This window comes from Grammomys surdaster, unplaced genomic scaffold, assembly GCF_004785775.1.
Source record: "Grammomys surdaster isolate TR1022 unplaced genomic scaffold, NIH_TR_1.0 125739, whole genome shotgun sequence".
NCBI lineage: Eukaryota > Metazoa > Chordata > Mammalia > Rodentia > Muridae > Grammomys > Grammomys surdaster.
In genome coordinates, this window is record NW_021620571.1 from 647,166 (window position 1) to 669,306 (window position 22,141).

Genomic DNA, 22,141 nt, shown 5'->3' on the forward strand with positions numbered 1-22,141 from the left:
AAATAAAATAAAAAAATAATAAATAAATAAATTAAATAAATAAATAAATAAATAAATAAAATAAGCTGTGTACTGGGAATTTAACAGTAGTGTTAGGCTTTGCAAAGCCTTGACTCTGAATTTATAGACTAGACACTTTGACTATGGCTTGGTTAAATCATTAAATATTAATGCAGTAATGATGCACTTAATTTCTTATTACTTCCATATGTACATCAGGGAACAGCCTTCTTACACACTCTTTACAAAGCTACCAAGCAAGTTCTGCTATTACTGTTACTTTGTTTTTGTTGTGTTTTGCTGGGATTTTTTTTTTAATTGTTTATATTTTTAGACAGGCTCTCCTATTGCCCAGGCTGAATTTAAACTTATTGCATAGCTACAGGTGGCACTGAGTATCTGATCTCCCAAGTGCCAGGGTTGCAGCCTTTCTCATCTCTTCCAGTTTCACTCACTGCTGGGGATAACCACCTAGGGCTTCATGCTTGCTAGGCAAGCCCTTGTCCAACTGAGCTACAGCCCCGGTCTCCACAGTGGAGTTTAAAATATATATTTAAATACACAATTTTCTACCTAATGGCTTCAAAACTGCTTTGATTACAAATTAATATAAATTCAATAAATAATTTTATGTTCCCTGGGTTTACAATATGAAGTATCCCATTGATTTCTGTTTGGCTTTTAATTTATTTACGTCATTGAATAGTTGCAGGGCAGCATGATATATTAGACCTGGAATTCCTAGAGTTGTATTTTCGGTACAAGAAACATTCCCTTCAAATAGGTAACATCCTGATTCCTCTTGCTTTGAGTAAGTCTTATGCTGTAATGCTTTTTAAAGCTATTAACTTTTTTTCTTTTGAGGTAGAGTCTCACTCACTATGTAGCCCTGGCTGTCTTAGAACTCTCTATATACACCAAGCTGGCCTTAAACTCAGAGATCTGACTGTCTCTGTGTCCTGAGTGCTGGGATTAAAGGTGTATGTTACCATTCCCAGTAACTTTTACTTTTATGAAGAACAATTTGGTTGGTTTACTTCCTATAATCAGACAGAAGGAAAATAATAAATATAGTTTTGTCTTTTGTGAGTCATACAGTATCTCCTTAGATTTTATCATTGTTACTAATACAAGTTTCCTTAAATACAGAGGGTCAGTTGATGGAAGGGGATAAAGTGTATTGGCCTACCCCGTCAGCTCTGACCACACGGCTGAGACGCCTCATCACTGCATATCAGAGAACTAATAAAAACAGACACATCCAGCAAATACAGCCAACCTTCTTAGTGCCTGCCAATGTCATGCAGCCTCTTTATGAAGAAGCCGCCCTGAACCCTAAAATGGCAGCCAAAATCGAAAGACAGCAGAGGTAAGACCATAACAGTTTTAATATATGGTATCTGCGGCTGTGTGTTCATTTGGAAGATTATGAAGTTGTTGGATTTTCATCCTGATTGACCAAAACAAAAGGCTCACGTAAGTATATGCATAAACTCATTCACTTACAGAAGCAGAATTATGAGAAAATAATCAAGGATTATTGCCTTATGTTTACAATTCATATTTCATCAGTGTTGTCATTTCTACTAACTGAAATATTTAAAAAATAAAGGCATAGATAACATTTCTTTATGCAATTTTAAATTATTGATAGATCCAAAACTTAAATTATATAGAATTTATACAGAATTATATAGAATAAATTATAAATAGAGCCTTGTCTATCTTATTTTACATTAAAACATTTATAAAATTTAAAAATAAGTGGAAAGCAAATCCACTTCTCCTTTATAAAAGGGTGAATTGTTGGAATTACTGTTGTTGAAGGGGAAGTGAGAGACATTAAGGCAGGAGAGCCAGGCACTCTGGAGACTGAGGCAGACAGACTGCTGTGAGTGTGGGACCAGCCTGTTCTACAAAGAGAGTTACAGGAGAGTCAGGACTGTGTAGAGAGACCTTGTCATAAAACAAAACAAGACAGGGAAGTTTCTCAACCACAAAGTTCAATTTCTTTCCTTAAAATATCTTTCCAAGATTTATTCCTTTATGTTTCTCTGTATGTGTGTTTTCTCTACGTGTGTGTATGCATATGTGCCTGATGCCTCCAGAGGTCAGAAGGGGGAGCAATTTACACACTGAGGTATTGATAGCTGCACAACTGTCTATTGCATGGAAATTCTAAAACTTACAGAGCTGTTCCCTTGTCAGTAGATACTAGGTTGATTTCTTTTTCACTCTGGTGTATAGCACCTAAGGGATTTTTTACGTTGCTTTTTATAATTGCACAAATGTATCCTATAAACTGCTCATTATATGCTATGCATTTATTTAACTAAGCCATTACCACAATAGTACTCAAGATATTGAGATGGCATATGTTTTCTGTATCTTGATCTCAGTTGCAATTTTTGTGATGATAATCACTATCATTTTTAACATTTATTTCTGTTCTGAATAACCTTTTAATAGGCCTTCATCTCCCAGTGTATTCTTTGCACCCAGGCCTACAGTCCTGATTCAATTAGTGTCTCAGGTCATATTTTACATCATAGCTACAGTATTTCCTCCCCCTTTTATGTGCTTGAGTGCTTTGCCTGCCCTTATGTCTGTGCACCATGAGTGTGTCTGGTGCCCACAGATGTCAGAAGGCAGCATCAGATTCCCTGGACCTGAAATTACAGATGATTGTGAACTGCCATGTGGGTGCTGGGAACTGAACCCAGGTCCTCTGCAAGAGCAGCCAGTGCTCTAGCTCCTGAGTCATCTCTCCAGCCCTTACACTAAACTTCTCACATGAGTTCTGAGAATTGAATACTATACTCATTGGTTTGTGACTATGACAAAATGAGTCATTAACATTTTTTAAAAGCCTTTTCCATTTTTTTCTATAACACAAAAATTCAATGAGTTAAGCAAGGGCAGTAGTGTGCAGATGGATACTGTAGTATGAAATTTTGTGATTGTGATGAAAACTTACCCTATCTCTGTGTCAGAAGCAGTCCCCTGAAAAGAGGTTGCTTTAGGCAGGCCTTAGAGCTTTGTAGTTCGATCCCAGCTCTTCCCACCACCCCACCACCCCCACCACCCACCCACCCACCCACCTACCTCCCGTTCTCAATGGAAGCTGTATCTGTGTCAACCTGGAATACTTGTCAGGCCTTGAGGTGCAGAACACTTCCTGTTTTACTTATTCTGAGCCTCTCCCTCCACCCACGGTGTAACCTTGTCCAGTCTTACTTCCCACCATGCCACTGCTCACCCAGGATGTGTTTGTGGGTTGTTGTTGTTTTTTACATTACTTTATTTGTGTGTGTGTGTGTGTGTGTGTGTGTGTGTGTGTGTGTGTGTACAGGCATCAGAGAACAGCTTGCAAGAGTCTCTTTTTGTTTCGCACTGTCTGTACCCTGGAGCAGACGTGGTGGCACACACTGCTTTATCTACTGGGTCACCAGGCTGGCACATTGAAGATTTTCTTGATCACTCAAGTCTGTCTTCTCTGCCCTCCGAAAATTCTCTCCACACCACATGCAATAATAGATAATATTTCATATTGCAAGTGTGTCTAAGAACATTTTATCACTTTACTTAAGGACAGGGTCATATAATTTTGTATTCCATGCCTATTTTTTCTCATTTAGTAACTATACAGAAGCCAGTTGGCAATGTTTGAAGGAACAGACAGTATATATCAATTAAGTTATGGATGGATGAGTCAACTAGAATTTTAAAATGATTTTCAAGGCTACATCTGGCTTTAATCCTGTAAGGCATTAAGTACTATAACCATTTTAAATTGGTATTATAGTCATTATTTTCACCATTAATAAATAATTTAATAATGTGTCCATGTATTTTTATCTCAATCTGATTAAATACAGATGGACAAGGAGAGAAGAAGCTGACTTTTATAGAGTTGTGTCTACATTTGGAGTAGTTTTTGACCCAGACAGAGGCCAGTTTGATTGGACAAAATTCAGAGCACTGGCTAGGCTACACAAGAAAACTGATGACAGCTTGGAGAAGTATCTGTGTGCGTTCATGTCCATGTGTCGGAGAGTGTGTCGTCTTCCTTCCAAAGAAGGTATGTATAAGGTTTCGCCTGTATAAATCAAAGAAACAAAAATATTAAATTTAAGAAATCCTAAGTTTTTAGAACTGTAAATAAATTATGTTGTTAGACTCCTGTTCCTTGGATCTATTACTGCAGTGAGATAAAGAGAGTAAAGATGCCCACCAAACTTGAAGAAAACAACTTGTTTAATTTTCTAGCATTAGGTGGGCAGAGAGAGGTGGATCTTTGAGTTGCAGGCCAGCTTGGTCTACATAGTAAGTTTCAGGCCAGTCAGGGCTATGCAGAGAGGCCCTGTCTCTAACAAACCCAAAAGGAAAACAAACTGTGCTATTTCAAGAAAACACTACTCCCTTGTAACCATCCACTGCCACTAGTTCTTACAGTCTTTCTAGTCCCTCTCAGTTGTAACAGCGTGTCTAAGACCTGTACCAACTCAAGGCAACACCCCAACATGGAGGGGGCATGGGCAAACAGCCCCCCTAGCTAAGGAGCTTCGGACAATTGAGCTTTCTTTAAGGATGTAGCCCCTGGTAAGTATGCTGTGCTCCAGTGCTGGCCACACACCTAAGAGTATCAGAGCAGTGCAAACTGTACCTGATGGGTTTCAGATAAAAACAGGAAGCAAAACTGGTTAGACACTAAAGCAAGGGTAGATCTGGGCTTGTATGTATCTCCTAACAGATTTACTGCCAGTTTGCCAAATCATGTAGCAGATCTCTTGATTATCCAGTGTCAGGAAATTCAGGGTAGTTTCAATCTGCTTTATTTATATGTATAATGTAGGCACTAAATAAATAGTTATTATTCTGTGTTGCTAGGAAATAATGGCAAGGAAAACAAATTGCATGAATTCAGTACAGATATAGTTCAGCCTCCCAATTATTATGCCAGCTGAATCCTTAGATTCAACTCTTTGAATTTTACCGAGTTTTTTTGTTTGTTTTGTTTTGTTTTGTTTTGTTTTGTTTTTTACCCTTGTACATTTCTGAGGGGAGGAGGTTGATGCTTGTTCTGGGACAGGGTTTTGCCATGTAGCCTGGCTGGCCTGGCCCCACTGGAATTTCAATTTGCCTTGGGTCACAGTCCTCTGGCGTCTTTTCTCAGGGTCTGGATGAGAGGCATCTCTGCCACACTTGGCTTCTGTGATGTACATTTGTGGTCTAGGACCCCATGTGGTACTGAGTATTCTCACTGTTCCTCATCGGAAAAGACCTAAATATCATAAGTCATTTGCAATATTTCCTTGTGTTTCATTTTGAGTTTTCATAAGATCAGATGATGTGTCATTTTCTTTTTTCTATTTTTGAAACAAGTCTTGATTGGCACACCATGCCAGCCTCCATCTCACTGAGGTGCACCTGCTGCCCCAGTGCTGGGATTAAAGCTGTGTGTCCTCATGCCCACTTCGGTGCAGTTTTTGTATTCTGTGTTACTAATGTTGTAAAGTTTGTGCTGTCAGGGTAGTACTCATCTGGATTACTAAACCAAGGCAGTTTATGATGTATTTTTCTACTTTATGTTTTCCCACATAATTAATAAATAACTTGGAATCTCACAAATCTTATTTCTGCTCAAACTTTCAAAAATGTATTTGTGGGCTGGGAAGATGACTCAGTGGTTGAGAGCACTGGCTGTTCCTTTGGAGGACTCAGGTTTGATTCCCAGGATCCACATAGCAGCCAACAATTGTCAGTGACTTCAGCTTCAGGAAATCTACCACCCTCTTCTGGCCCCTTTTTGCAGCAAGCACATACATGGTTCCACACATTTGTATGCAGGCCAAAAATCTAGATGCATAGAATAAAAAATAATCAAAACATTAATCTGTTGTTTTTAGTGCCTTCTATTTACTCAATCTTGTGTGCAATAGATTCTCTGTGAAATTCCATAGTAAGGAAGAAGTCTTCCTCATTTGGAGTCATTTAAAGGTTGTAACCTATAGACTATGAGCCCAATACTTTATTTTTGCTCAGACTTTATACATGTTTTTATTATGAGTTCTACAGTTGGTTCTTGCATTAGTGTAATAACATATTATCTTTTTAAGTGATTTCCAAGAGTCATAGTCATATCCAAAAGGTAGGACCACATCAAAACATATGTACCATGATCTAATGCTGAAGCAAACTCCTTTCTTTCCCTAGTAACTTGTGTGATGTTTGCATAATAAACCATGTTTTCCTCAATCGTTAAAAATCCTGCTGCTGCCAGGCATGGTGGCACATATGGCTTGGCAGAGCCAGGCGGATCTCTAAGTTCAAGGCCAGCCTTCTTTACACAGTGAAGTCCAGGACAGCCAGGGATATAGACAAGAAACTCTGGCTCAAAAAAACAAAACAAACAAAATGTCTTTGTAACCTAAGTTACCTTATGTACTAGGAAATATGCCAGATTTAGTTTGTCGGGTATCACTGAACCATTCTAGATGTCTTTATAAGTAAACTTAGAGAAGTTCTTAAAAATAAATTCTTATTTGTGGCAATATACTTCTGAAATGATCATGTTAGTCATTTTAAAATACAGATCTTTTATGTTTCATGATTTTAGTAATTTTAACAACAATTTTTACATTTACAGTTCTAGAAATTATGAAACTCTATAGAGCTTTTAAAGTTATCTTGTGTTAAATCTCCTATAAAGCATTTTTGAGATTAATATTTTGGTCCTTGTTTCGATATAGAATTCGTCGATCCAAATATTTTTATTCAACCAATCACAGAAGAACGCGCTTCTAGGACTTTATATCGAATTGAACTTCTAAGAAAAGTACGGGAGCAGGCCCTTCGCCACCCACAGTTGTTTGAACGCTTGAAGCTTTGCCATCCAAATCCAGACTTACCTATCTGGTGGGAGTGTGGCTCTCATGACAGGGATTTGCTCATTGGTGCTGCCAAACATGGAGTAAGCCGGACCGACTATCACATTCTGCGGGATCCTGAACTCTCGTTTATGGCAGCTCAGAGGAACTACAACCAGAGTAAGGCGGCTCATACAAGGACTTCTACCCCACTTTTACAGCAATACCAAGTAGCACTTTCTGCTTCTCCTCTTACCTCTTTGCCTAGACTGCTAGGTGCTAAAGGTACTCTTCTAGAGGATATGAAAGTTAAGACTGAAAGCCTTACAGAAGAGCCCCAGTCCTCTGAAGGAGAATCTATGTCTTCTATGGAAACAAGGACACGAGTTAAATCTGAGCCTGTAAGTCCAAAGAACGGTGTTTTATCACAGGCTACTGGAGACCAGAAATCTGGTGGGAAAAGTGAAACAGACAGACGAATGGTTGCAGCCAGAACAGAACCCTTAACTCCAAACCCAGCTTCTAAGAAACAGAGAGTCCACAAAAGAGGATCAGAATCCAGTTCTGATTCTGACTCTGATTCTGAGCGCTCATCGTGTTCTTCCAGATCCTCCTCCTCCTCTTCCTCCTCCTCTTGTTCACACTCTCGATCAGGCTCTAGTTCTTCTTCATCCTCATCTTGTTCTTCGGCATCCTCCTCTTCCTCCTCCTCTTCCTCCTCTTCCTCATCATCTTCTTCATCATCATCCGAAGAAAGTGACAGTGAAGAAGAGGTCCAAAAGCGAGGTACATGCACACATTTGTTATCTTTATGACAGCTTTTCAAATGAAAATGTATAGCGCTTGATTTAAATAACTGAAGCATGCTTAAAGTTGTAAGCTTAAATTCTATGCTTATAAATTTTCTTAGAAAGCATGATTGAGGAGACTGGAGTTACTTACATAATCCCTATTCTGTAGATAAGTCGAACAGGGGAGTTTGAAGTTTTACATAGCAGCTTGCATTTTTTATGATTGCCTTAAGTCACTGCTTTCCCCAGAACAAACTATGAACAAATAAAGAATGTTTATAGCAACCACCAGGAACCTTAGATTAAATAGACAAACAAGACTATTGTTCGCCATACTTGCTGCCTACAGTCCATAGAAGGATGTACAGTAAGAACTATGCCTCTCCACAGAGGAGCATCCTTTCCTGTAGTGTCTTTGCAATAACAGTTCAGGTACAAGGAAATGAGTTAGCATCGAGCTTGTTCAGGGACCACTCTAGCCTAAGAGCCTCATCTTCCCTTGGAGCTAGAGTCCCTTGTCATAGCTGTCTAGTGTAACTTCCAGGGCTATGACAACTAGCATGCCCAGGTCTAAGAACTATCTTATTTGGAGAATTGTGGGGAATTTAGAAATTACATAGGATTGTAAAAGGATACATAAATTGTTTCATGTGGGTTTTAAAGGGTAACTGTAACTGTTGTCATTAGAAGGTACGCCTCACATGAAAGCCTATGATGAGGAAAGTGTCGCATCACTGAGCACAACCCAGGACGAAACCCAGGACAGTTTTCAGGCAAACAATGGAACGCCAGAGTCTGCTTATCTGTTACAAGGTGGATATATGCTGGCAGCCTCATATTGGCCAAAGGTAAAAGAAGTTTATAAGCTGAGTACCTTTGATGGTAGACATTCTTTTGTGTTGTGTTTTGTTTTGTTTTGTTTTGTTTTAGACCAGGTCTTACTGTACTTACTCTGGCAGTCCAACTGGCCTCATACAGACATCTGCCTGCCTCTGCCTCTCTGTCTCTCTGCCTCCATCTTTGCCCCCACCTCTGAAGCTCTGGGATAAAAGGTGTGCACCACTGCATCTGGCCTAATGGTGGATAGGTCACTATAAAGTTATGGTGACATTTTGATATTTGCATCAAAAGTATAAATTATTACTGCCCGTTAAATGAGTTATACTTACATGTGTATGCTTCTCAGTGTAACTTTAGAATGTTTAGAATGAAGGACAGTGAATGCCTTTTGTAGATGTAACCTACCTAAAAGTTCATTCTAAATAGGTACACTCAGTGGTACAAGCAGCTACAACTGGATTACTATAATTCCCATGTGTGACTCGACTAATACGGAGTGCCTCTGGGAATGAGACTGAGAAGTGAGAAATGGAGGGGCCTGTTCTCTTTCTATATTTCTAAGTACTACTTTTTACCCTGCATCTGTAGATGCAGTTCCACTAAGAGAGTACTGTGCTAACATGCACAGAGTCTCAGCTTTAACTGGCTTGTGTGGTTCACATTTGTATTACATTTCTATAATTCAAGCAATTGGGAGGATCCTTGGGCTATTTAGTGACTTGAAGGACAGCCATAAAATATTAAAATAATAAATATATCTTCGTTACATAATGCTTTTGAACTTCACCGAGGGGAATTTGCACTTAAATAATGTACAGAATTATAGTACGTATGAGAATATATACGCATACTACGTGCACTATTATACCTGGCTTAAATCATCTAAGCTCTTAGATTATTTGATCTCCAAAGGTCTGGCCTAATTACTAAAAGAATACCTTGATGTAACCTGCTTTTCTAGGACCGGGTAATGATCAACCGCTTGGACAGTATTTGTCAAACAGTTCTGAAAGGGAAGTGGCCTTCAGCTAGAAGACATTATGATGCTAACTCGGTGGCGTCTTTCTATACCACAAAACTGCTAGATAGTCCTGGAGCAGCTACAGAACACAGCGAGCCCAGCATCCCCACGCCCCCAGCTGTTGCTGCCAAAGAAGAACATGAACAGTCAACACAGATGTCAAAGGTGAAGAAGCATGTACGAGAAAAGGAGTTTACAGTGAAAATCAAAGACGTATGTGCATTTTTATTGCCCTAGGGCCTGGTTGCGATTGCGGTGTGCAGCATGCTTTTCTGCAATGGCTGCCTGCTCTCACTCTTCCTTCCTTCCTTCACATACTGGTCTCAGGGTATTGATTGCTTCCTCCTGTATCTAGGTTGTTCAAGTTGAGCATCCTATTAATGGGCTCATCACTAAGTAGGCTTCTCTCCTGAGGATAGTTCTGGACAAGGTGTTTCCTGAACAGTGTGACTATTTCTGTCTGGCCTTTTTAATATTTATGTGGTATATCAATGCACTTTCTCTCTCAAACATTTAATGTGCCCCAATATTAGGAATGCTTATCTTAATATGATCTTTGAATTTTAAATATTTGCTATCTAAAATACTCTAAATATGTCATAAATAATGTACCTAGAGATGTCTGTCTGCCCCTGAAAATGTTACAGTTATGTACTTCTCACATGAAAAACTTTGGTTTGTAGTCATAGGAATGATGATTTTCCTATTGATTTGTGAACAGGAGAACCTCAGGAGTGTCAGAGACTTTGCCTTCACTCTAAGTAAAATATTTTTCTTAATATCCTATAGTAAGGTTTTTGGTAACATTTTCTGTCTTGATAATGGTTCTGAATTTTTTTTAATAGGAAGGTGGTTTGAAGTTGACTTTTCAGAAGCAGGGGCTTGCCCAGAAAAGACCATTTGATGGTGAAGATGGTGCCCTGGGCCAACAGCAGTACCTCACTCGGCTTCGGGAGCTCCAGAGCACTTCAGAGACTAGCCTTGTTAACTTCCCCAAATCTATGCCAGCATCAGGTAAATGTGCAAATAGTAACTTGGCATTAACAAGATATTCCTTGCCATTTCCAAATTCTTTTTTATACATATTTGAAATAAAAAATTTATTTTCTCTTTAGTGTTGGGGACCTCTTTAACACCCACAAGGTAGTCAGCATAATATTAAATATTATTATTTCCTAGGATGTGTATATATGGTGTGTGTGTGTTTGTATATGTCTATAAGTCTGTCTGTCAGTCTGTGTGTGTGTGTTTACCTCTCTCTCTCTCTCTCTCTCTCTCTCTCTCTCTCTCTGTGTGTGTGTGTGTGTGTGTGTGTTCTCGAGATCACACTCAAGACTTCATGTCTGCTTAGCCAGTCACTTTCCCTCTGAACTGCACTACTAGCCTGTTGGACTTTAGTATGACATTTTGAATTACAGCAGTTTGGTTTCAGAAGTTCAAGTATTTGAATGGAGATACCATCTTATCGAATAGCTTTTAACAGATAAAAGTTAGAGTAGCATTTTGGTGAAATGGTGTATTTTGTGCTTCAAACAGTAGTTTAAGTCACATGATAGTAGTTGTTGGTGGAAGCCTAAAGCTTGAGAGGGTCCAGGCACACTTTGAGGTGGTCCAAGCAGACATGACACAGGGGTCGTTTCTGACTAGCCTCTTCAGTTGCCACAGACCTCTTCCACTTCAGATAGCCCTTGTTATTATGCCAGGCAGGTCTAAGTTTCAGAAAAATATCTTCTAATTTGGAAGTCCATTTTCCCTGATCCGTTTTGTTTCTTTTCTCAATGATTGGAGTTTTCCCTCTAAGAGCACTGTAGTCTTAGCTTTGCCCTACCTATATCTCCATGGTAAGTCACAGCATTTTGAAAACAGTTACCATATTAATATACTTTCTCTTAAGTCTCTATTTCTTCTAACCTTTCTGGCCACTTGAATCAACATATTTACTGAATATGTCATTTATGCCATATGTTGCATGCCCTTTGATCAACAAAGAGTGATTACATGGGCTGGAAAGATGGTTCAGTGGGTAAGAGCACTTGTTCTTACAAAGGACCTGGCTCACAACCATCTGTAACTCCACTTCTAGGAACATTCCAGTGCACTCTTCTAACCTCCATGAGGACCAGGTATGGAAATGATATAAACACACACACACACATACACACACACACACACACACACACACACACACACACACACACACGCAAAGAAACATACCCATAAAATGAAAATAAATAACTCCAAAAATGTTTAAATGTATTCAACACTGGTTTTGTCTTGTCTGGCCACCTTCTACTTGTTTTAAATTATCAGTTAGTTTATTTTCATTGTCATCAGTTTGGACTTCTGTGAATTCATTAACTGTTCAGTGTAATTTTCTAGTTACTCGGCATCACATTGTAAGACCTACAACTGAAGGGCTGAGGACATAAACTTGGTGGATAAAGCATTTGTCATATAAGCCTGAAGATCAGCCTCAGGATCCCCGGTACTTCATAAAGTCTGTAATCCCAGTGCTTGGTAGCCAGCAACAGAGGATCCTTGGTGCAAGCTGGCAAGCTAGACTAGCCAGATCAATGAGGTCTAGATTGAATGAGAGACCCTGCCTCATTAAATAAAGTGAAGTGCAATTGAGAAAGATGCCCAATGGCAGGCAATCTCTGACCTCCAAACACACGTGCAGATGTGTGTGTACCCATATCCACCACACACATACTCATATGCTTCCCCAACCCCTGCAAGAGCATTCCATGTGGGCGTTTCTAATAATGAAGTATACATTTCCCAAATTATGCTTTTCAGTGATAGTTTTAGGGTTAAGGAGCTCTCTTTTCCACTGAAGTATAAGGATAAATGGAGATCAGCTGTGGGCCCTCTTGCTCACCCAAAGTGGTTCACTATTCTCGTCCTTAATCTGAAAGCTTTTCTATAAGATATAATCAGTATTAGATCATGTGAAAATATTGCGGCTGAAGATTGTCCAGCTGTCACCTATAAGTAACTCTTTGATGAATAATACTATATGTAGTGTACAGTAATTATATATAAAACAGTATATATTATATGGCAGTATAGTTTATGTAGCTATTACTATTACGTTTCTTTTTACTATATCAGTACTTTTTATACTAACAATATAAATAAAAGGGCTGAAGGGATGGCTCAGTTGTTAAGAATGGATACAGCTCTTGCAGAGGACCTGGGTCCAGTCCCTAGTACCCGCTTCTGACAGCTGCAGATGCCTCACCTCCAGCACCGGGGGGCTTCGGGGCCCTCTTGTGGACTCCACAGGCATCTGCACTTAGCACATATACACATACAACATACTTTAAAATTCATCAAATCTTAAGCAATATAACAATGATATGCACACTGTGTGATAGTGATTATAACACTCGTTTTAAAACTGTATAAAACCATGTTAAAGTCTCAAGTATTATTAACACTATGTAGTTATATCAGTACTCTATATAATACACTTTGATAATTATAAATGTGAATGCGTGATCTGTCTTCCTTCTGGACTTTTTGGAAATTAGTTAACATTAACATTTCTGCACCTTCTCATTGTGTGTAAGATGAAGTGGAGGAGCAAGATGTGATATCTCTGTGATGAATTAAATAAAACAACATACAAAGAGGTCAGGAAAGAGCTGAATACTTGCAGATAAGGTGACTCATGCCCGGAATCCCAGCATGCAGGTGGAAAAAGCAGGAGGAGCAGAGTGGGAGGCCAGTGTGAGCTGAGAGAGTCTGCGTGAGAGACCTAGATTACCAAGCTCCAAGCTTTTAAACTGAGAGACAAGCATGTTTTTAATCCAAGAACTTTTTAGTTTGGTATATAAAAGAACTAACTTCAAATACGTTTAGAAAAGTTGTAATGTTTGATTTAAGTTTTTAGTCACTGATTTGCATTTTTAACTTGATTAGGTACTTCCAGTCAGTCAACCTTTGGTGCCAATGGAGCGATACTAGATAGCCAGCCCACAGTGAAGAAAAGGCGGGGAAGGAGAAGGAATGTAGAAGGCGCTGACATCCTCTTTTTGAACAGAAATAAGCCACCTAATCACGTAAGTGAAACTATTTTAAAATTATTTAACCGTAAGCCTGAAATTCAGTCCTAATAAGTATACACTTATTGTTTTAATTTTAATAAAATAAATAATAAAGAAATTAGTATTCCATACTCTTAAATTGGATCTTAATAATATTTGACACTGGTCAAGAATTATAAAAATTTTAACTTTAAAAGTCTTGGCAGAATTTTATACAATGCTTTCTTCTAAAAAAAAAAAAAAAAAAAAAAAAAAGTGCCCGTTGAGTCTGGACATGGTAAAGTAGTTGTGTGACCCAGTATGCAGGGGGTAGTGGTTCGAGAATCGCCGCCCCAACTTCAGGCCATCCTGGTGTGCACTGTCAGGAATGTATAGCAAGGCCTGGGGTGGGGAGGGGACATGACAAATTACTCTGTTGTACTAAAATTAGAATAATAAAGCATGGAAATACAAATTGTATTTGATGTTTTCCACAGTTTACTTAGACTTAACCACCTCACAGATTTCCACAGGCGTAAACCCAGCGCTGTCCTATCCTCAGCCTCCAAGAATTCCTGATACAGAAAGCCCTGTTCCAGTTATTAATCTCAAAGATGGGACAAGGCTCGCAGGAGACGATGCGCCGAAGAGAAAGGACCTGGACAGATGGCTTAAGGAGCACCCTGGTTATGTGGAGGACCTGGGAGCTTTCATTCCAGTACGTAGGCTCCATGGTTTTTGTTCTTTTGAGTCATCAAACATATACTAAATACCTGTTCTGCCTAAGATTTAGGAAAGTATCAAAGAGAAATAATTGCCATAGTTTCTAAAATATAATTCTGTGGTGCTTTCCTTTCTGCATTTACTAAATATTTAATTTTAAAAGTCACTTCAGGCAGGATACAGTGGCACACATCTGTAATCCAAGACTTCTGATGAACTTTATGGTACCCAATAAAGGCTGCAGTGGTATAAAACTTCTAACTCTATTTCTCAAGAAGTTTATTTTAAAGTAATAATAAATACAAAGTGCTAAAACGTGTCTATGCTTGTCTATACTTAATACTTAACATCTTTATCTCAATTAACATAACTTTATTAGGATAATATTGTTATAATTATCTTATAAAAACAATTAAAATACTGAAAATGTAAGTAAATAAATGGTTCAAGGCCATATAGTGGGTATCTTTAAGCTGTATGTGTACAATTTCTTTCTCCAGAGTTTTCGTTAAGCAAAGATCTGAGTTACTATATTTAATCTGTGATTGTTCTCTGATATGCTGTCTATATGCCTTTATATGTAATTAACTGTCTAGGTGAGTAAAACATATGGAGAAAGTGAGAAGAAGTCATAGAAGCCTAGTGTTTGCTTTTAGTTTATTATTATCAGACGGTAATATATTAAATGTAATGGACCCCATATGTAAATGTGACATTTCTGTGTAGAGACCCGCTCCCCACAGTGAGGTAGCAGAGCCTTCATGGCTCCCTCTAGTGTGAAGTTCAAATGCATTACCTCAGGGGAGCTGTGCCCCACCACATGGGCCTTGTGAGGACTGTTCGTTTGTTTGTTTGTTCTCGGTTTTCCAGATAGGGTTTCTCAGTCCTGGAACTCACTCTGTAGACCAGGCTGACCTTGAACTCAAGAGATCCGCTTGCCTCCCGAGTGCTAGGACTAAAGGCATGTGCCAATGTTTATTTTTTTTAATTTATTATTTTAAATCTTTAAAATTTCAAAACTTTACTTGCAAGGTGTAGGGAATGTGATTATTACTATTTCATTAACAGAATAAAATTAATTTCCTTTTTTTTTGTATAAAGCAATTAGATAAGCTCTAGTTTCTAGAATATTCTTTATATTTATAATACAAGATTTGACCCAGTATTTCTGTTTTATCACCAAGAAACAGCCTAGTAGTCTTAAACAGAAAGCTTCAGTTTGGGATTTTAGATGCCTTTCATATTTCTAGGTTGTATAGCAGTTAACACAAATTTTCAGTCTTTAATTTCTTTTGTTTTATTGTCAAATATTTCTATACTTATATGAAAAGAGGTTTTCACTAAATGTATAAGGCCATGAAAATGAACATTGCAATTATGAGAAATATGAATTCACAACATGGTAGAAAATGGCATTCTTGTATTCAACCAATATAATTATACTGAGTGACACTACTAAGCACTAGGTATAATTTTAGAAGCTAAAGATGGGAGAGTAAAAACCCAAAGCTCTTGCCCATGTGACACAGTCTAGACACCAAAGGATTTTATTCCCTTTTTATTATCAGTACAAATGAGTTTTTATTAATTTTCTCTGTAGCTAAATAGCTATAAGGTGATCCTAAGTATATTGTCAGGTGGTGAAGGTATCTGCCTTTAATCCCAGCACTCAGGGGCTGTGAGTGGAGGTGGGGATTTGGGGGAGGGGAGGAAGGGATAGAGACAGCTGGGTCTCTTGAGTTGGAGGCCAACCTGGTCTCCAGAGCAAATTCTAGGACAGCCAGGACTACACAGTCTCAAAAACAAAAGAATACAACAGCGATGAGGTATGTGAAGTGCCATGAACAGAGGCAGCACAATTAACAGCTGAGGCAGAGTAAATACATGGAGACAGTAAGAAATGTGACTGAGAGAAGATCAGTGAGCATCGGCTCCTTTAGCACAGGAGGAAGAAGGTGTGCTCGGCCCTGAGAACAGTCATGGAGAACGTTGTCAATGAAAGACAAAGTTGATGTAGAGTTTTAATTTTTATTTCCAGATATGAGGGGTTTGGGGTCTTGTTTTTTAATTTTTATTTACTTACTGTTTTACTGGGAGTGGTTTTGTTTTGTTTTGTTTTGTTGAGACAGGGTCTTTCTATATAGCTCTGGCTGGCCTGGCACTCACAGAGACCTACCTGCCTGCCTCTGCCTTAGTGCTGTGCCTAAAGGTGTGGTTCACTACACTCAGTGTGATGTTTGATTTGCACTGTAAAAATAATACCTCTAGTATTGTGAGGAATATATGAAAAAAGAATAATTAAGAGAGATTGAGAGAAATGAAAGTCCCCAGCACAATTATGAATTGTTGTAGCAGGATTTGGTGGCATACAGCTGTAATCTCAGGATGTAGAAGTCAGAGGCAAGAAGGGCCCCAGTTCTAACACACCCTTGGATCAGAATAAGATCAGGGCCAGCCTGAGCTACCTGAGGGCCAGCCTCAAAAACAAGTAAAGAAATGATCAGAGCACAGAGGAAGCCTGAAGCGTTTCCTCTGAAATTCACTACATGAGAAACTTATCAAAGGATGTTTAGCTCATGACATTAACAGGCATTTTCAGAGGAAACTACTCCATCAGCACTGCTGAGCCCTCAGGTGTCAGGTGATGCTCTCTGTGGCTTTGCTGCTGTGTCCGGAACAGCCGGCAGAGGAGCACTACAGGAGTCATACCTTCATACAGAACCGTACAAGTGATCATCACAGTGCCCTTGAGTACACTTTCAAATAAAAAATTTGAAAAGAAAATTGAAAACTTAATTAAAATCTTTGAAGTTTAAGACTTTAAGTGGACTAGCTAGAGAGTGGGAGCTTTCGCTTCACACAGGCTGAGAGCTCCTGGGGTCAGCTTACTTGTACCATTCTGACCAAGGCCACGAGCTTCAAGGTGTTTCTTGGTGTGTTTTAGAGAGTGCAGCTTCATGAGGGAAGACCCAAACAGAAAAGGCATCGATGCCGAAACCCAAACAAACTAGATGTCAACAGTCTCACTGGAGAGGAGCGCGTGCAGCTGATTAACAGAAGGAATGCAAGAAAGGTATCTGTACGGCTCGTTACTTTTCCACACTGGGTACGGGTTAAATTACGCATTATTTTCTAACAGATGAGAGAATGGGAAACCTGGCACAGCTGAGGGGAAGACATGCATGATAATTTTATGTAGTCTGATATCAAATCCCACAGCTAGTGAGAAGCAAGCCATAGCACAGATTTGGCAAGCAGTGTTGCTGTGGATGGCTGCACACTGGACAAGGGCACTCTGTCTCATGCAGTGGTTCCCTCATGGGACATTAGTTGCTGTCCCTGACTGGTTCAGTTGCCATGCTCCACGTAGCGGGGGAGGGTAAGAAGGGAGAGAATGCTGCCTTCATCTATACGGAAGAGATCATCCTTCTTACATGGCTTGAGGTACCAACCCACGGGTCTTGTGCCAAAAGTCAAGACACCTTACTCAAAGGTGACATCATTTACATTATCACTGTAATAAATATGTTGCCTTTTTATCAGTGTAACATTTTATCAGATAGCTCAAGTCAATCTTGTTTTCTCAAATAGGCACATTATATAATTTTTGATGGAAATAAAATGTTTCAAAGATTACTTTATAGGTAAATGGAACTTCTATGCTTAGCTTGTGCCAACTATTCACCAATTATTAATAGTTGAGCTTTTTTCTTGTTTATATAGTATGACTAATCTTAACTTTGGTAGGCCTTCCAAATAATTGTTTGTAATGACATTTTCATACATGTATATCATTGGCCTGTGCTCATTCACCTATGTATCACCCTCCTTTGTTCAGTGCACCCACTAGCCAGTCAGACATTTGCTACACAGACATGCGTGCAGGCAAAGCACTCACCACAATAAGATGATACTTATTGAAAACAACAACAACCACCTGAGTTGAAAATAATGGTAAAAGTGTAGGGACACCTTGGGGTCAACAACCACAGAACTGTGCGTTGGAACAGCCTCTGTCTGATCCTCCAGTCTCAGCGCTGCTGGGTGGTGGCTGTGGTCATGTTGGAGTCGTTTACTAGGCCTTCGGTGACGCTAGCTCTCAGCATGTCTTCACCTAGCACTAGTGCATTCTTTACAGACGGCTGCCGGGACTGTGGCTGCATGCCCCAGGCTTTCTGACTTCTAATTGTGCCTTATTCTCAAGCCCCTTGAGTAGCTCAGTCCCATAATGGTGCATGGGTTTTACAAAACCCCATGGGGTTTACAAAATCCAATGTTGACTTCTCCCATGATGATTTGTTATGCAGGAGTCCCACCAAATTCTCCAACAGGGTTTGAAAATGTGAGAACTCATTCTGTGGCTAGGACTGACTGCCAGTCTCTTTAAACTAGGAAAGTCTAGTTTACCTTCTGGAAGGTTCTTTGGTTCTTCCTCCCACCAGGGAACCATGTGAACTGGTTCCTCTTTTAAAATGTTTTATCTTTTCGCTTTTTCTAGGTGTTTCCAGCTATTGTGTGATCTCTTTTATACCTTCTGCTGCTCTTCTCTCTCTCTCTCTCTCTTGGGTTGAGTCCAGCTTTTGCTTCCCTGACTTTTTCTCAGCCTTAGCATCAAACAGTGGTTGCTTCTAGTCCTATGAATTTAATGTTTTTAAAAAATATTTACTTTTTACTTATATGTACATTGTGGTATGCATGTTGGATCCAGCTGTGAGACTGAGTGGGATCTCCAGGATCCTGGTCCAGCTGTGGGTGGAGGGAAAGGACTTCTCCAAAGACCTTAAGTGTTATATATAGCTCTTTTAGATGAAGACCTTCTCTGACAATCTTCAATGAAATGGCTCTCTGAAACAATCTTAGCTTGAGCACATAACTTTATTCGGGGTAGGTTTGTATGCATATACTTCATTTGGGGTAAACAAAGGCTATATTTTGAACCTTGGAAAGTGGGATGGGTTTTTCTTAGGGTGAAGTTTCGCTGGCTGAGGTTTAAGGTATTGGAGACATCTCATTTGCATTGGAGAGGCTTTCCCAGAAGTTGAATTTGCAATTTCACCAGGGATTACTTGACATCCCTCAGGTAGGGTTTGAGTTGGCCTCCCCAGATCAGGTGGAGAAGAGGAAGCACCACCTCCATTTTCACTGAGCTCAGGAAAGCTGTCTGGACATGGTGCACTACAGCCTTAGTATTGAGGTGTAGCACCAGTGCATGATGGGTGTGGGTGTGCCTGCAGAGGACAAAGGAGGGTGCTGGTCTCCGGGAAGTAGTGTGCGGCAGTTGTAAACCTCCTGATAAAGGTGCTGAGAACCAAACCTGGGTTCTCCAGAAGAGCAACAAGCATGTTAACCCACTGAGCTGTCACTTTAGCCCCCAAATTAAGTTTTTTCTACAGGTTATTTCTAAACCAGATATGACATGGTATTTGGTAAAATTCTCTTTCTATAATGATTTGTCTTTTTTTCCTTATAATCTAAAGGATAGGTGCTTTGTGATATCCTTTGTACATACAGCTGTAATATGCCAGGGTTTGTTAGGTCAGCTGACCAGTAAACTGGGTCAGAAAAGGTGACAGACGTCAGGATAAGACTCAGCTCACAAACTCACTGCATCCTGGACGTTCCAAGTTTTACTTTCTGTTAAATGACCTCTCTGCTAAGATAACAATAAATAAAAACATTTTAACTAATAATAAGAAATCCCACATTAAACACTCCATTTAAAAGTAACAGTTGTTTTTATGTTAAGTACTACTAATTTTCCCCAGTCTGGTAGATGCAGTTTGTTCAACTTTTGGTCATGTATTGGTTTGCTATATGGTGCTAAAACACTGAGCTAAAGAAAACTGGGGAGAAAGGGGCTTATTTCATCTTATGGTCTCAGGGGAAGCTGGACAGAAACTCAAGGCAGGAATCTGGAGGCAGGAACTGAAGCAGAGACCATGAAGGAGTGCTGCTTACTAGGTTGTTCCCATGACTTGCTCAGCTTGCTTTTTCACACAACCTAGGACCAAGGGTCCAGATTAGTTGACTCTGTTGGTCTTCCTATGGAGTTCCCATCCCCTTAGGGGCTGCAATCCTTCCTCGTATTCTTCCATAAGAGTCCCCGAGCTCCATCTCCTGTTTGGCTGTGCGTGTCTGCACCTGGGGAAGACCCACTTTTAATGTGAATCTTTTAAGGTGAGGAAATCCATCTTTAATCCAGGGCATACCTTCTGACTGCAGTCTATATATAGGGCATAGAAGAAGGAAGCTCTCTCTGCCTGCTTGCTCTCACACTCACTGGCAAGTCCACTCCTTTGCTGGCTTTAGAGCCTGCTTCTTCAGAATTCTAACATATACTGAAGACTAACATCCATTGTGTCTGAACTACTAATACATCCTCTGTGTGTGTGTGTGGTGTGTGTGTGTGTGTGTGTGTGTATAAAGGTCAAAGGACAACATGCACAAGTCAGTTCTCTCCTTCCACCTTGTAGATCCTGGTGATTGAACTCAAATTGTCAGACTTGGCAGCAAGTGCCTTTTTCGGCTGGGCCATTTCACTGGCAGTAAATATTCTGAATATTAATGTTGTAAATTTTCTGGAACCTTCTTCATTTTCCTTGATTTGTAGGGTTCTCCACTACTGGCTTGTCTCTGAGATACAGAGTTAAGTTGATGAATCACTAAGGAAAAGAATCTTCCTACAAAGTCCACTTAGTTTTAGGGGAGGAGGTTATGCTATCCTATATTATGTATTGTTTTGTTTAAAACAAGGTCTCGGTGACTGGAGAGATGGCTCAGCAGTTAAGAGCACCAATTGTTCTTCCAAAGGTCCTGAGTTCAATTCCCAGCAACCACATGGTGGCTCATAGGTGTCTGTAATAGGATTTGGTGCCCTCTGTTGGTGTGTCTGAAGACAGCTATAGAATACTCATGTACATAAAATAAATAAATGAATCTTTAAAAAAACAACAACAAGGTCTCACACTGTAGCTCAGTCTGACGTAGAACTCACTATGTAGGCTGGACTGTCCTCAGATTTAGAATCTTCTCTCTGCACCAGCCTGGAGATTAAGTCACAGGTTGTAAATTTTCTTTAACCTGAAGCTTCATAAAGAACAGAGTACAAGAGAAGTTCTAGAGACTAAAAATTAGGATATTGGATGGAAATGCTTAGAGGTATGGGCAGTATACTCACTGCGATAAATGAATGTACATCCTCTGAAGGCGTAATGTGGATTTGTCAGTTGGGGGTGTAGCCAGGGACAGAATGCTTATGTAGCATTCACAGGCCCTAATTCAGTCCCAGCATTACTCAAGAAAAAATACGTAAAGCATGTATATTCAAGAGAGAAGAAGGAAGTGCTCAGAAAGCAGCTTTTAGACTGCAAAGAAACATTAATGATAGGTCAAAAACATTGATTAATTGATTAAAACATTAATTTGAATTCTGAAAATATAGAAAAAATACTTACAATTTAATAATATGTAATGTAGCTAATATGCATAATGAATACACAAAAGTGTGGAATTCTGAGACCTATGTTTTATTCCTAACTCTTGACATTATTAGATGGCTTTATAAAAGTTAACTATAACTTCTCTGATGCTCAGGTCCTTCATTTTGAAAATAGAAATAGTATCTCAAAAAGATTTTCTAAGAACTAAAATAAAATATATATGTAATGTTCTAAGCCCAGTGTTTGATATATACTTATTGTAAGCCAGATATTATTATAAGACACTTGAATTGTCTCATTTTCTCTTCATCAGACACTTTGAAGGAAATATTGTCACCCCACTTCATAGATCACAAAAGAGACTCAAACATATTTACTGATTTACCTGAATTTCCATAGCTGGGAACTATGACTCCAAAAGGTATAC

General features: G+C 39.3%; 1 protein-coding gene across 7 annotated transcripts in view; it reads left to right on the forward strand.

Annotated features, from left to right (window-relative positions):
• The window catches only part of Chd9 (chromodomain helicase DNA binding protein 9), a 217,271-nt gene that overhangs the window by 188,930 nt on the left and 6,200 nt on the right, over window positions 1-22,141 (forward strand). For 4 of the 7 annotated variants that reach the window (XM_028788235.1, XM_028788234.1, XM_028788236.1 and 1 more), the window contains 9 exons: window positions 1,150-1,369; window positions 3,879-4,081; window positions 6,753-7,655; window positions 8,348-8,508; window positions 9,462-9,734; window positions 10,367-10,535; window positions 13,449-13,588; window positions 14,076-14,270; window positions 17,220-17,348. In XM_028788235.1, the coding sequence (XP_028644068.1) occupies window positions 1,150-1,369; window positions 3,879-4,081; window positions 6,753-7,655; window positions 8,348-8,508; window positions 9,462-9,734; window positions 10,367-10,535; window positions 13,449-13,588; window positions 14,076-14,270; window positions 17,220-17,348 (2,393 nt within the window). The remainder of the gene's footprint in view (window positions 1-1,149; window positions 1,370-3,878; window positions 4,082-6,752; window positions 7,656-8,347; window positions 8,509-9,461; window positions 9,735-10,366; window positions 10,536-13,448; window positions 13,589-14,075; window positions 14,271-17,219; window positions 17,349-22,141) is intronic. The other 3 variants (XM_028788239.1, XM_028788238.1, XM_028788237.1) reach the window with 3 other exon arrangements.